The 14,617-nt window shown below is 45.1% G+C and overlaps 1 protein-coding gene across 1 annotated transcript in view; it reads left to right on the top strand.

Moving 5' to 3' along the window:
* The window catches only part of plekhh3 (pleckstrin homology, MyTH4 and FERM domain containing H3), a 125,242-nt gene that overhangs the window by 65,992 nt on the left and 44,633 nt on the right, over positions 1-14,617 (top strand). The window contains exon 9 of the mRNA XM_080213388.1: positions 5,948-6,084. Coding sequence (XP_080069514.1) covers positions 5,948-6,084 — 137 coding nt within the window. The remainder of the gene's footprint in view (positions 1-5,947; positions 6,085-14,617) is intronic.

Consider the following 14,617-nt stretch of genomic DNA (forward strand, 5'->3'; position numbering starts at 1 on the left):
TTTCCAAGTCAGGATGGTGAGTGAATTGGAGGGGGCCCTCTAGTTGATGGTGTTCCCAAGTATCAGCAGCCCTGACCTTCTAGATGGTGGTAGTTGTGGATTTGGAAGGTTCTGTCTAAGGAACCTTGGTGAGTTTTTGCAGTGCATCTTGTAGGTGGTACACTGCTGCCACTGTTTCTCAGTGGAGGAGGGAGCGAATATTTGTGGAGGTGTACCGATGAAGAGGGTTGCTTGTTCCTGGATGACGCTCAGCTTCTTGAGTGTTGTTGGAGCTGCACCTATCCAGGCAAGTGGATTCCATCAGACTCCTGACTTTAGAGTCATAGAGGTTTACAGCATGGAAACAGGCCCTTCGGCCCAACTTATCCTTGCCACCTTTTTTTTAACCACTCAGCTGGTCCCAATTGCTTGCGTTTGGCCCATATCCCTCTACACCCATCTTACCCATGTAACTGTCTAAGTGCTTTTTAAACGACAAAATTGTACCCTATTACCTCTGGCAACTTATTGCAGACACTCACCACCCTCTGAGTGAACAAATTGTCCCTCTGGAACCTTTTGTATCTCTCCCCTCTCACCTTAAACCCATGCCCTCTGGTTTTAGACTCCCCTACCTTTGAGGAAAAATATTGATTATCTAGCTGATCTATGCCCCTCATTATTTTATAGGCCTCTATAAGATCGCCCCTAGGCTTCTTACGCTCCAGGAAAAAATGTCCTAGTCTATCCTTGTAATCTGGTAGCATCCTAATAAATCTTTTTTGCACTCTTTCTTGTTTTAATATCCTGTCTATAATAGAATGACCAAAACTGCACACAGTATTCCAAGTGTGGCCTTACTAATATCTTGTACAACTTCAAAAAGACGTCCCAACTCCTATATTCAATGTTCTGACCAATGAAACTAAGCATGCTGAATGTCTCCATCGGTCTGACCACCTGTGACTCCACTTTCAAGGAGTTGTGAACTGTACTCCTTGGTCTTTTTGTTCTATGATTCTCCCCAATGTCCTACCATTAACTGAGTAAGTCCTGCCCTGGTTCAATCTACTAAAATGCATTACCTTGCATTTATCTAAATTAAACTCCATCTGCCATACATCAGCCCACTGGCCCAATTGATCAAAATCCCCTTGTATTCCTAGATAACCTTCTTCACTGTCCACTATGTCACCAATCTTGGTGTCATCTGCAAACTTGCTATCTACGCCTCCTAAATTCTCATCCAAGTAACTAATATAAATGACAAATAACAGTGGATCCAGCATCAATCCCTGAGGCACACCGTTGGTCACAGGCCTTCAGTTTGAAAAACAATCCTCTACAACCACACTCAGTCTTCTGTTGTCAAGCCAATTTTGTATCCAATTGGTTACCTCAGCCTGGATCCTGTGAGATTTAACTTTATGCAACAACCTACCATGTGGTACCTTGTCAAAGGTCTTGTTAAAGTTCATGTAGACAACATCAACTGCACTGCCCTCATCTATCTCCTTGGTTACCCCTTCAAAAAACTCAATCAAATGTGTGAGACATGATTTTCCACTCACAAAGCTATGCTGACTGTCCCTAATTAGCCTTGCATCTCTAACTGCCTGTAGATCCTGTCTCTCTTGTGCTTTGTGGATGGTGAACAGACTTTGGGCAGTTAGAAGGGAATTATGTGCCACAGATCCCTATTCTCTGAGCCCAAGCTTCTGGTCACCTGTTGTTTTGATTCTCTACCCTGCTTTCACACTGACCTCTCTGTTCCCAGCCTCCTGCACAATTCTACTGAGGCATAATGGAAGCTTAAGGAAAAGCACTCTCATCTTTCAATCTTAAAAATCTTGTCACCACAATATTTCTTTAGTCCAGTTCAGTTTCTGGTCAATGGTAACACCCCAAGATGTTGATAATGGGAGTTTCAGCAATGGAATGCCATTGAATATCAAGGAGCGATGATTAGATTCTCTTGGTAGAAATGTTCATTGCCTGGCACCTGATGGTTTAGTCAGCAACATTCACATCCTGTGAATGAATGAATAGGAAATATCACTCAGTCTGTCACCAGGGAATTATTAGTTATAATTAAAAACAGAAAAGGCTGGTCAGGTCCGGCAACATCTGTGGAGAGACAAACTGAGTTAATGTTTCAGATCAATTATCTTTCGTTAAAACTGGAAAAAGTTGGAAATGTATTAGATCTCAAGCAAGTAGAAAGGGGAGAAGAATAAGAATCTCTGTGATAGGGTGGAAGACCAGAGAAATTTGGTGAAAGAAGAGTTGGCGGTGCACGACCAAAGGAAGTGTTAATGTGCCAAGAAAAAACTTAAAGGATGTCTGTAAAGGAGGCATGAATAACAGAATGATGAACAGCTGTCTGAAAGCAAAAACAACAGGAATAGCAAGTGTAAAACTGAAACTTGCAAAAAGGAAAGAAACAAAATGGGGCAGAGATTACAGTCTGCAATAGTTCAACTCAGTTTTGCGTTTGAAAAGCTGTAAAGTGCCTATTCGAAAGATGAGAATATTTTTCCTCAAGCTTCCATTATGCTTCATTAGAACTGCGCAAAAGGCTGGGAACAGAGAAGTCAGTGTGAGAGCAGGATGGAGAATCAAGACAACAGGCAACCAGAAGCTCAGGCTCGATGCTTGTGGACTAAATGGAGGTCTTCTATAATAGTGGGCATCTAACCTGCACGTGCCTCTGCGGTGTAGACAGGCTACGTTATAGGCACTGAGTATAGAATATCGGTTGAAGTATGTGTAAATCGCTGTTTCAGCTGATAGGAAAGTTTGAAGCCTGTGAGGAGAGAGGTGGTGAAAGGGCAAGTTACATCTCTTGTCAGGGGAAGAGGACAGATTATTGTGGGAGTGATTGAGAAGTCAATCAGAGTATTGTGGGGGGAATAGTTGCTTTGGAATGCTGAAATGGGAAGATATGTTTGGTGATGGTGGAAATATTGGAGGAAAATCTGTTGAATAAGGAGGCATGTGGGGTGGAAGTGATGACAAGGGAAACACTGGTATCTGGGAATGGGGGGAAAGGCTGAGAGCAGAAATGTGGCAGGGGGAGCTGAAATCCTCAGTTAAGGTAAAAGGAAGATATCAGGTGCTGGAATGGAAGATTTGTAACATTGGCACAGTTATGATAGGGCCTGAGAATTGTGGGAAATGAATTGGAGCCCTTATAGGAAGTGGAATGTGAGCAAGTGTTGTAGAGGTAGCTATGCAAATCAGAGGGCTTATAGTGAATACTAGTTTATAGGTTATCAGAAGAAATGGAGATAGAGAAGTTGAGAGAGAAGAGCCCAAGATAGACTGTTGTGAAGATGAGAAAAGGGTGAAAATCAGAAGCAAAGTCAATGAAATGTTCCAAAGCAGGGCGAAAGCTGAAACAACACTGATACAGTCAGCAGTGCACCAGTAAGAGAGTGGGCCAGAGTAAGACTCGAACAAAGGGACAGGTATAGCTAGGACTCATGTGAGTGCCCGTAGCAACACCTTTTATTTGGAGGAAGGGAGTAGAGTTAAAGAAGAAGTTATTCAATGAGAGAACAGTAAGAGGGAAGAATTATTGCTGATGAATTGCATGTTCAGCTGCTGCATGTTCAAGATTCCCACTGATGATATTTAGGTCAATGTCACAATTCTGCTTTTAAATTTCTCCTGTATGCTTCACCTATTGTGTTTCTGACAATTACTGTTCACCCCAGTGCATTTCTTGCTGTTACTAGAGAGGTGGTGCTCGACAGACTGGAGGGCCTGATTGTGGACAAGTCCCCCAGGACCGGATGGAATGCATCTGAGGGTCCTGAAAGAAATGGCGGAGGTGATAGTGGATGCCTTGGTGGTTATTTTCCAGATGTCGCTGGATTCTGGGGAAGTGCCGGAAGATTGGAAAACGGCTAATGTTACGCCGTTGTTTAAGAAGGGTGCCAGGCAAAAGGCGGGGAATTATAGGCCGGTTAGTTTAACGTCTGTTGTAGGTAAAATGTTAGAATCCGTCATCAAGGAGGAAATAGCGAGGCATCTTGAAGGGAACTGCTTGATAGAGCAGACGCAGCACGGTTTCGTTAAAGGGAAGTCGTGTCTGACTAATTTACTGGAGTTCTATGAGGATGTGTCTAGGGCGGTGGATAGAGGAGAGCCGGTGGATGTGGTCTTTCTTGATTTTCAGAAGGCGTTTGATAAGGTACCTCACAAGAGGTTATTGCAGAAGGTCAGGGGGCATGGAGTTGGGGGTAGGGTGTTAGCGTGGATAGAGGACTGGTTGTCAAATAGGAGGCAGAGAGTGGGGGTCAACGGGTGCTATTCGGATTGGCGGATGGTGACTAGTGGAGTGCCCCAGGGGTCGGTGCTGGGGCCTCAGCTATTTACCATTTATATAGATGATCTGGAGGAGGGAACCGAGTGTAGGGTGTCGAAATTTGCTGATGACACCAAGATTGGTGGAAAGGCAAATTGTGCGGAGGGTGGGGAGAGTCTACAGAAGGATCTAGATAGGCTGGGTGAATGGGCCAGGAAATGGCAAATGGAATTTAATGTTGGCAAGTGTGAGGTGGTCCACTTTGGTAGGAATAATGGTAGGAAGGATTATTACTTACGTGGAGAAAAACTGCAGCAGGCGACGGTGCAGAGGGACCTCGGGGTCCTTGTGCATGAGTCCAAAAACCCAGCTTGCAGGTGCAGCAGGTGGTCAGGAAGGCGAATGGGATGCTGGCCTTCATAGCGAGGGGGATTGAATATAAAAGTAGGGAGGTCTTGCTGCAGCTGTATAGGGCATTGGTGAGGCCGCAGCTGGAGTACTGTGTGCAGTTTTGGGCGCCGTACTTAAGCAAGGATATTTTGGCCTTGGAGGGAGTGCGGAGGAGGTTTACTAGGCTGATGCCGGAGTTGAGGGGGTTGAACTATGAGGAGAGGCTGAATAAATGAGGCTTGTACTCGTTAGAGTTTAGAAGAATGAGGGGAGATCTCATTGAGACGTATAAGATGATGAATGGGATGGATAGGATAGAGGTGGAGAGACTCTTCCCGCTCAGAAAGAATAGTAGGACTAGGGGGCATAGCCTCAAGATAAAGTGGGGGCGGTTTAGAACAGAGTTGAGGAGGAACTTCTTCACTCAAAGGGTGGTGAATCTCTGGAATTCTCTGCCCGTTGAAGTGGTGGAGGCTGCCTCTCTAAATATTTTTAAGATGTGGGTTGATGGGTTTTTGATGAGAGAGGGGATTAAGGGTTATGGGGAGAGGGTGGGAATGTGGAACTGAGCCACGACAGATCAGCCATGATCTTATTGAATGGCAGGGCAGGCTCGAAGGGCTAGTTGGCCTACTCCTCCTATTTCTTATGTTCTTATGTTCTTCTGGAGAACAGTATTAACTTTGCTCCTTTCTTTGGGCTGAGTAAGTTGGTGTATCTTCAATCAATACATATATATGAGGCTCTAAAGTAACAGTGAACACAAAAATAAAATACTGCAGATGCTGGAAATCTGAAAGAAAACAGAGAATGCTGGAAATACTCAGCAGGTCAGACAGCATCTTGCAGAGAGAAACAGAGTTAATGGGCTGAATCTTCATAGAGTTGGGGAGACTCTGGTGCTGTGAAAATGTTGGCCAAGACTTGATTCCAGGATTTCTCCAAGAGCTTCAAATTGGGACCAAACTTTGTGACCAGCCTCTTTCCATGCCATAGATATTTCAATGTTCTGCTCCATTAGCCAAAGGCAATGAGGCTTGGTCAAGAATAATTAACTTGGTACCACAACAGTTGGAATGCATTTCCTGGCGCAACGGGAAGTCGCATGTTTTTAATTTCTAATTTCTCCTAATACCATCACTGTAGATTTGCTGCTGCTGTTTTGGAGGGAAAGTGATGTGCGATCAAGAACAACTGGCACCACACTCTGCCATCCACATGCACTGTGACCAATCTGGGCTCACTCTACCCTTTACTGCTCTACAGGTTGTGAAGTGTCTGCTGGTGAGACTCGGCTTAGAGCAAAGTCGCAATCAATTTGCTCTCTTTGAACAGAACATGACTGATCAGCATTTCGTGGCAAGTAACACGATTGTAGCGGATATTGTAACCAGGTTTGAAAAGTAAATATCTAAAGGTTTCTAAATTTCATATTAATTAGTAATTAATATTCACAACAAATTGTTTTCAAGGGGCCAGAACTAAGTCTTTCAATTACCTGATACTCTGTAACATCAGGTCCAGATTAAACAAAAACAGAAAAAGTTTAATAAATTTACAGAATTCTGTGGAGCTCTGTCCACACATCCTCAGGAAATCCCACCAGGGAAAAACTTTGTAAGCATGGTCATTGTAACACAAAAGTCAACATGCACACCACACAATCCCACAAAATACTATCATCATTGAGGAGACAATCTATTTCAGTTGGATCAAAAGAAACATTAGCTAATGGAATACAGATTAGGCAACACAGGTATAAAGTTTTGGGCAAGAGATGCAGGAAGGATGTGAGGAAGAATTCTTTAAAGCAGTAAGTGTAATGAATTGGAGCTTGCTGTTTGCAAGGATAGTAGAAGCTGAGACAATGATTTCAATAGGAAATTGGATAGCTACTTGCAGAATTATAGAGATGTAGAGCAGGGGAAAGGGAATGACTGCGGCATTGATCCACAAAGAGCCAGAATAGCCTTGATTGGCTGAATGGCACCCTCTAGGAACGTGGGAGTAGGATAACACCATTTGATCCATTGAATCTGCTCCACCATCCAATGAGATGATGGCTGATCATCTCCTCAACACCACTTTCCTGCTCGATCCCTATATCCTTTGGTGTCATTAGTATCCAGAAATCTATTGATTTCTGCCTAGAACATGCTGTGATTCAGCTTCCACAGCCCTCTGGGTAGAGAATTTCAAAGATTCACCAACTTCTGAATGAAGAATTTCCTTCTTCAATGGCCTACCACGTATTCTGAGACTGTTTCCCCTGGTTCTAAACTCACTTGCCAAGAGAAACATCTTATCTACATCTACCCTGTTGCATTCTGTAGCAATTTTGTAAGTTTCACTGAGATCATTTCTCATTGTTCAAAGCTCGAGCAAATTGAGACCCAGTTTCCTTAATCGCTCCTCAGAAAACAATCCTGCCATCGCAGGGATTGGTCTGGAGAACCTTTGTTGCACTCACTCTATAACAAGTATATCCTTCCTTAAATAAGGAGACCAAAACCGCACATATCACTCTAGATTCAGTCCAACCAAGGCTCTGAACAAGTGCAGCGAGACAACTTTACCCCGTATTCAAAATTCCATTGCGACGAAGGCCAACATACTGTTTGCATTCCTAATTCCTTGCTGCACCTGCATGCTAGCTTTTAGTGATTCATGAAGAAGGACACCCAAGTCCCATCAACACTTCCCAATCTCTTGGCATTTAAAAAATACTGCGCCTTTCTCTTTATTTAACCAAAGTGTATAACTTCACATTTATTCAGATTGCCATGTTCTTGCCCATTTAGTTAGATGGGCAAGTGCCCTTAAAGCCTCCTTACTTAAGAGTATACCAGCAGATGGGGCAGGGGGTTACAAAAACAGAATTAATGGCTCTGTCTATAAATGCCTGCGGCAATAAAAGAGATGAATTATCAACTCAAATTGAAATTCATATGTATGACTTGATAACCACTACAGAGACATGGCTACAAGGGAATTAAAGCTAGGACCTTAATAACCAAGGGTATGCGACATTCAGGAAAGAAACACTGTGGTTAGTACTGCTGTCTCACACTGCCAGGGACCGGCGTTCAATTCCCGGTCTTGGGTCACTGTCAGTGTTCAGTTTGCATATTCTCCCTGTGCCTGCGTGGGTTTCCTCTGGGTGCTCCAATTTCTTCCCACAGTCCAAAGATCTGCGGGTTAGATTTAGTGGCCATGGTAAATTGCTTCTTATTGTCAGGGGAATTAGCAGGGTAAATATGTGCGTTAACAGGGATAGGGCCTGGGTGGGATTGTTGTCAGTGCAGGCTTGAAGGGCTGATTGGCCTCCTTCTAGATATGATCCAATGACAGGAATCTGGGACGATGTGGTGGGGTAGCTCTGTTAATTAAAGAGAGTATTTGTGCTATAATGATAGATGACCTCAGTCCTAAAGATCAAGGCATACAATCAGTTTGGGTGAAAATAAGAAATAGCAAGAATCAGAAAGTATTGGCAGGAGTTGTTTATGGGCCACTAAACAATAGCAATAATGTAAATCACAGTATAAGTCAGGAAAGTAGAGGTGTGTGTAACGAGGGTAATGGGGGAATTTCAATCAGCGTTTAGATTAGGTAAACCTGAACAGTATTAATATAAAAGCACAATACTGCAAATGCCATAAATGTGAAATAAAACAGAAAATGTTGGAAAAACTTAGAATGCTTGGCAGCATCTGTGGAAAAAGAAACAGAGTTAATGTTCTGAGTCCATTCTGGAGAAACAATTAGAATATGTGGGTTTGGGGATAATGTATAGGCATGGATTGAAAACTGGTTAGAGGATAGAATGGAGAGTCACTTAGGGTCGTTAGGCTGGAGGCTGTGATTAGTGGGGGAACTGCAAGGATCAGTGCTTAGGCCCCAGCTATTCATAATCTATATAACTATGGTAACTTGAACACATGCTGGCACAGTGGTTAACACTGCTGCCTCCTAGTGCCAGGGACCCACGTTCAATCTGACCACTCCCAGGGATGAAGTCATGCTGGTGATGCCATCCGCTGGTTTATCTGACAAGTGGAACAGGGCTTCACCATGTTCTCCAAGTCCAGATCCTTATTAGGCCACCAAACATACAACCTGGCTAGTTCATTCGAGAGGCACCTGGATGAGCCTCATGAATTTCTTGCAACTGACCAGATGACGGGAAAACCACCCTTGAGTCACACAGTATGCACTCACCTTGCACACTTAACTCATCCTTACACTTCACATAAGGTCACACTCATCATCTGCAGTTGGCCATCCTTGCAACCGAAATCTCTTGACTTGAGATAGGATAGGATCACTATCCATCCACTGCTTAATCTGCTTAACACTCACTGGAGATTGGGCAAGTCTCTCTAGTAAGAAAATCGGCTCAGGAGAACACAATCCCTTGGATGGCAAATCTGATAGAAGGGGATGACTCACCATGCCCACATTTGCATTATCTTTTCCTGGTCTGTACATGATATTGTATTGGTGAGCTGACAGTGTAAGCACCCAGTGCTGTTTTCCTGCTGAGGCCATGGGAAGAATGCATTTTGGCTCACTATAAAGACTCGAAAATGGTTTATGCTTGATAGATATGGTAAGTGAATGACCATCCAAAAATGATAACTAGACCCTCTTTATCCAATTACGAGTATCACTTTTCAGCCTTTGTCAGCATCTTAGTTACAAAACTGTTGTGTTTTTTGGACCTGCCCTCCATTAAGTGAGAATGTACTGCCCCCATGCTGTAGGGCGAGGTATCACATGACAAGTTCCCTGTCTGGATCAAAATGGGCTAGCAGATTAGCCAATTGCAACAGAGATTTCACATTTTTGAAAACTGCCTTCTATGCAGACATAGACACCCCCCCCCCCCCCCCCCCACCCTGTTCCATTTGGTTTCTTTGCGCGGAAGTTGATTGTAAATGTTCATCCTGGAGTTCAGTTACTAGTGGTGTACCGCAAGGATCTGATTTGGGGCCACTGCTGTTTGTCATTTTTATAAATTACCTGGATGCGGGCGTAGAAGGATGGATTGGTAAATTTGTGGATGACACTAAAGTCGGTGGAGTTGTGGACAGTGTGGAAGGATGTTGCAGGTTACAGAGGGACATAGATAAGCTGCAGAGCTGGGCTGAGAGGTGGCAAATGGAGTTTAAAGTGTGAAGTGATTCACTTTGGAAGGAGTAACAGGAATGCAGAGTACTGGGCTAATGGTAAGATACTTGGTAGTGTGGATGAGCAGAGAGATCTCGGGGTACATGTGCATAGATCCTTGAAAGTTGGCACCCAGGTTGATAAGGTTGTTAAGAAGGTGTACGGTAATGGTAGGAAGGACTATTACGTGGCGAAAAACTGCAGCAGGCGACGGTGCAGAAGGACCTCAGGGTCCTTGTGCATGAGTCGCAAAAACCCAGCCTGCAGGTGCAGCAGGTGGTCAGGAAGGCTAATGGGATGCTGGCCTTCATCGCGAGGGGGATTGAATATAAAAGTAGGGAGGTCTTGCTGCAACTGTACAGGGCACTGGTGAGGCCACAGCTGGAGTACTGTGTGCAGTTTTGGTCGCCGCACTTATGCAAGGATATTTTGGCCTTGGAGGGAGTGCAGAGGAGGTTTACTAGGCTGATACCGGAGTTGAGGGGGTTGAACTATGAGGAGAGGCTGAATAAACTAGGCTTGTACTCATTAGAGTTTAGAAGAGTGAGGGGAGATCTCATTGAGACGTATAAGATGATGAATGGGATGGATAGGATAGAGGTGGAGAGACTCTTCCCGCTCAGAAAGGACAGTAGGACGAGAGGGCACAGCCTCAAGATAAAGGGGGGGTGGTTTAGAACGGAGTTGAGGAGGAACTTCTTCACTCAAAGGGTGGTGAATCTCTGGAATTCTCTGCCTGTTGAAGTGGTGGAGGCTGCCTCGCTAAATATTTTTAAGACGTGGGTTGCTGGGTTTTTGATGAGCGAGGGGATTAAGGGTTATGGGGAGAGGGCGGGAATGTGGAACTGAGCCACGACAGGTCAGCCATGATCTTATTGAATGGCAGGGCAGGCTCGAAGGGCTAGATGGCCTACTCCTGCTCCTATTTCTTATGTTCTTATGTGTTAGCTTTTATTGGTAGAGGGATTGAGTTCCAGAGCCGTGAGGTCATGTTGCAGCTGTACAAAACTCTGGTGCGGCCGCACTTGGAGTATTGCATACAGTTCTGGTCACCGCATTACAGAAAAAGTGTGGAAGCATTGGAAAGGGTGCAGAGGAGGTTTACCAGGATGTTGCCTGGTATGGTGGGAAGGTCTTATGAGGAAAGGCTGAGGGACTTGAGGTTATTTTCATTGCAGAGAAGAAGGTTACGAGGTGACCTGATTGAGGCATACAAGATGATCAAAGGATTGGATAGGGTGGACAGTGAGAGCCTTTTACCTCGGATGGTGATGGCTAACACAAGGGGACATAGCTTTAAATTAAGGGGTGGTAATTATAGAACATAGAACATTACAGCGCAGAACAGGCCCTTCGGCCCACGATGTTGCGCCGACCAGTTACAAAAACAATGACCCACTAGCCTATACCAATCCCTTTTCGTCCATAAACCTATCCATAGATCTCTTAAACGCCCCCAAACTAGGCGCATTTACAACTGCAGCAGGCAGGGCATTCCAATCCCTCACCACCCGCTGGGTAAAGAACCTACCCCTGACATCCGTCCTGTAGCTACCCCCCCTTAATTTAAAGCCATTCCCCCTCGTGCTAGCTTTCTCCATCCGAGGAAAAAGGCTATCACTATCCACCCTATCTAAACCTCTAATCATCTTATATGTTTCAATAAGATCCCCTCTTAGCCGCCTTCTTTCCAACGAAAACAACCCTAAATCCCTCAGTCTCTCCTCATAGGACCTCCCCACCATACCAGGCAACATCCTAGTAAACCTCCTCTGCACCCTCTCCAAAGCCTCCACATCCTTCTTGTAATGTGGGGACCAGAACTGCACACAGTACTCCAAGTGCGGCCGCACCAGAGTAGTGTACAGTTGCAACATGACGCTGCGACTCCTAAATTCAATCCCCCTACCAATAAACGCCAAGACACCGTACGCCTTCTTAACAACCTTATCTACTTGATTCCCAACTTTCAGGGATCTATGTACACATACACCTAGATCCCTCTGTTCATCCACACTATTCAAAGTCCTCCCGTTAGCCCTATACTGGACACATCTGTTGCTCCTACCAAAGTGAATTACCTCACACTTCTCCGCATTAAATTCCATCCGCCACCTCTCGGCCCAGCTCTGCAACCTATCTAAGTCTCCCTGCAGACTGTGACACCCTTCCTCACAATGTACCACACCTCCGACTTTGGTGTCATCAGCAGATTTACTAATCCACCCAACTATACCCTCATCCAGATCATTAATAAAGATTACAAACAACAGTGGCCCCAAAACAGATCCCTGAGGCACACCACTCGTAACCGAACTCCATGATGAATATTTACCATCAACCACCACCCTCTGTCTCCTATCTGATAGCCAATTCCTGATCCAACTTCCTAGATTACCCACAATCCCATACATCTGCATTTTCTGCAGAAGCCTACCATGGTGAGCCTTATCGAACGCCTTACTAAAATCCATATATACCAAGTCAACTGCCTTGCCCCCATCCACCTCTTTGGTCACCTTCTCAAAAAACTCAATAAGGTTAGTAAGGCACGACCTACCCGCTACAAAACCATGCTGACTATTTCTAATCAATTCATTACACTCCAAACGACTATAAATCCTATCCCTAATAATTTTTTCTAAAACCTTGCCCACAACAGAAGTAAGACTCACCGGCCTATAATTCCCGGCAAAGTCTCTGTTCCCCTTCTTAAACAATGGGACAACATTCGCTATCCTCCAATCCTCCGGGACTACACCAGAGACCAATGACGACCTGAAGATCAGAGCCAGAGGCTCTGCAATCACCTCTCTAGCCTCCCAGAGAATCCTAGGGTAGATCCCATCCGGACCAGGGAACTTATCTATTTTCAGCCCCTCAAGAATATCTAGCACGTCCCCCTTATCAACCGTAATACTGTCTATTTTACACCCCTGCAACCCAGTGTCCTCCTCAGCTATATTCATGTCCCCCTGCGTGAACACCGAAGAGAAATATTGGTTCAATGCTTCTCCAATCTCCTCCGGTTCCACACACACCTTCCCTCTGCTGTCTGTAACTGGCCCTAATCTTGCCCTGACCAACCTTCTGTTCCTGACATACCTATAGAACGCCTTAGGATTCTCCTTAATCCTATCAGCCAAAGTCTTCTCATGTCCTCTTTTAGCCCTTCTTAACTCCCTCTTCAACTCCCTCCTAGCCAATCTAAAGCTTTCTAGTGCACTACCTGAGCCCTCAAATCTCATCCGAACATAAGCCTCCTTTTTCTTTTTAACCATCGACTCAACTCTTTTAGTGCACCACGGTTCCCTAGATCTACCAATTCCTCCATGCCTGACAGGGACATACCTATCAAGGACTCGCAGTAGCTGCTCCTTGAAAAAACTCCACATTTCGGACGTTCCCAGTCCCTGTAATCTCCTAGTCCAATCTATGCTTCCTAATTCACTCCTAATAGCCTCATAATTACCCTTACCCCAGCTAAAACTACTGACCCGAGGTTCATGCCTATCCCTTTCTATCACTAAGGTGAACGTAACCGAATTGTGGTCACTATCACCAAAATGCACACCAACTTCCAAGTCTAGCACCTGGTCTGGCTCATTTCCCAGCACCAAATCCAATATAGCCTCACCTCTAGTTGGCCTATCTACATACTGAGTCAAAAAACCTTCCTGCACGCTTTGTACAAACACTGACCCCTCTAACGAGCTAGAACTATAGCAATTCCAATCAATATTCGTAAAGTTAAAGTCCCCCATAACAATTACCCTATTACTTTCACTCCTAACCAGGATTGACTCCGCAATCCTTTCCTCAACCTCTCTGGAACTTTTAGGAGGTCTATAAAAGACTCCCAACAGGGTGACCTCTCCTCTCCTATTTCTAATCTCCGCCCATACTACCTCAACTGACAAGTCCTCATCAAACTTCCTCTCCGACACTGTGATACAGTCCTTGACTAGCAATGCTACCCCACCCCCCCTTCTACCCTCTACTCCGACTAAAGCATTTGTACCCCGGAACCTGCAACAACCATTCCTGACCCTGCTCTATCCATGTCTCTGAAATGGCCACAACATCAAAGTCCCAGGTACTGATCCACGCTGCAAGTTCATCCACTTTATTGCGAATACTCCTCGCCTTAAAGTACATGCATTTCAAACCCTGCTCCGCCCCACCCCCACTATGCCGTGCCTTGCATTCCCCATCTATGCCCCCCTCACTTTCACCCCCTGTACTCACGATCCCACCCCCCCCTCCGAATCAGTTTAAACCTCCCTGCATAGCCTTTGCAAATTTACCCCCCAGGATATTGATTCCCCTCTGGTTCAGGTGTAGACCATCACTCTTATAGAGGTCCCACCTTCCCCAGAATGAGCCCCAATTGCTCAAGTACCTGAACCCCTCCCTCCTGCACCATCCCCTCAGCCACGAGTTCAAACTTTCCCTCTCTCTATTCCTCTCTAAACTATCCCGTGGCACAGGCAAGAGTCCGGATATAACTACTCTTCCAGACCTGGCCTTTAGTTTCCACCCCAACTCCATAAATCTTTGCTTAATATCCCCTTCCCTTAACCTCCCTATGTCATGTGTCCCCACATGAACTATAACTTGGGGTTGATCTCCCTCTCCCCTAAGAGTCCTGAATACCCTGTCCGATACATCCCGGACCCCAGCCCCTGGTAGGCAACACACCAGCCCTGAGTCCCTACCCTTACCTCCGACTCTCCTATCCGTCCCCATAACTGTGGAGTCCCC

The sequence above is a fragment of the Carcharhinus amblyrhynchos genome, chromosome 27 (assembly GCF_965287045.1).
Source record: "Carcharhinus amblyrhynchos chromosome 27, sCarAmb.v2.hapA, whole genome shotgun sequence".
Classification (NCBI taxonomy): Eukaryota; Metazoa; Chordata; class Chondrichthyes; order Carcharhiniformes; family Carcharhinidae; genus Carcharhinus; species Carcharhinus amblyrhynchos.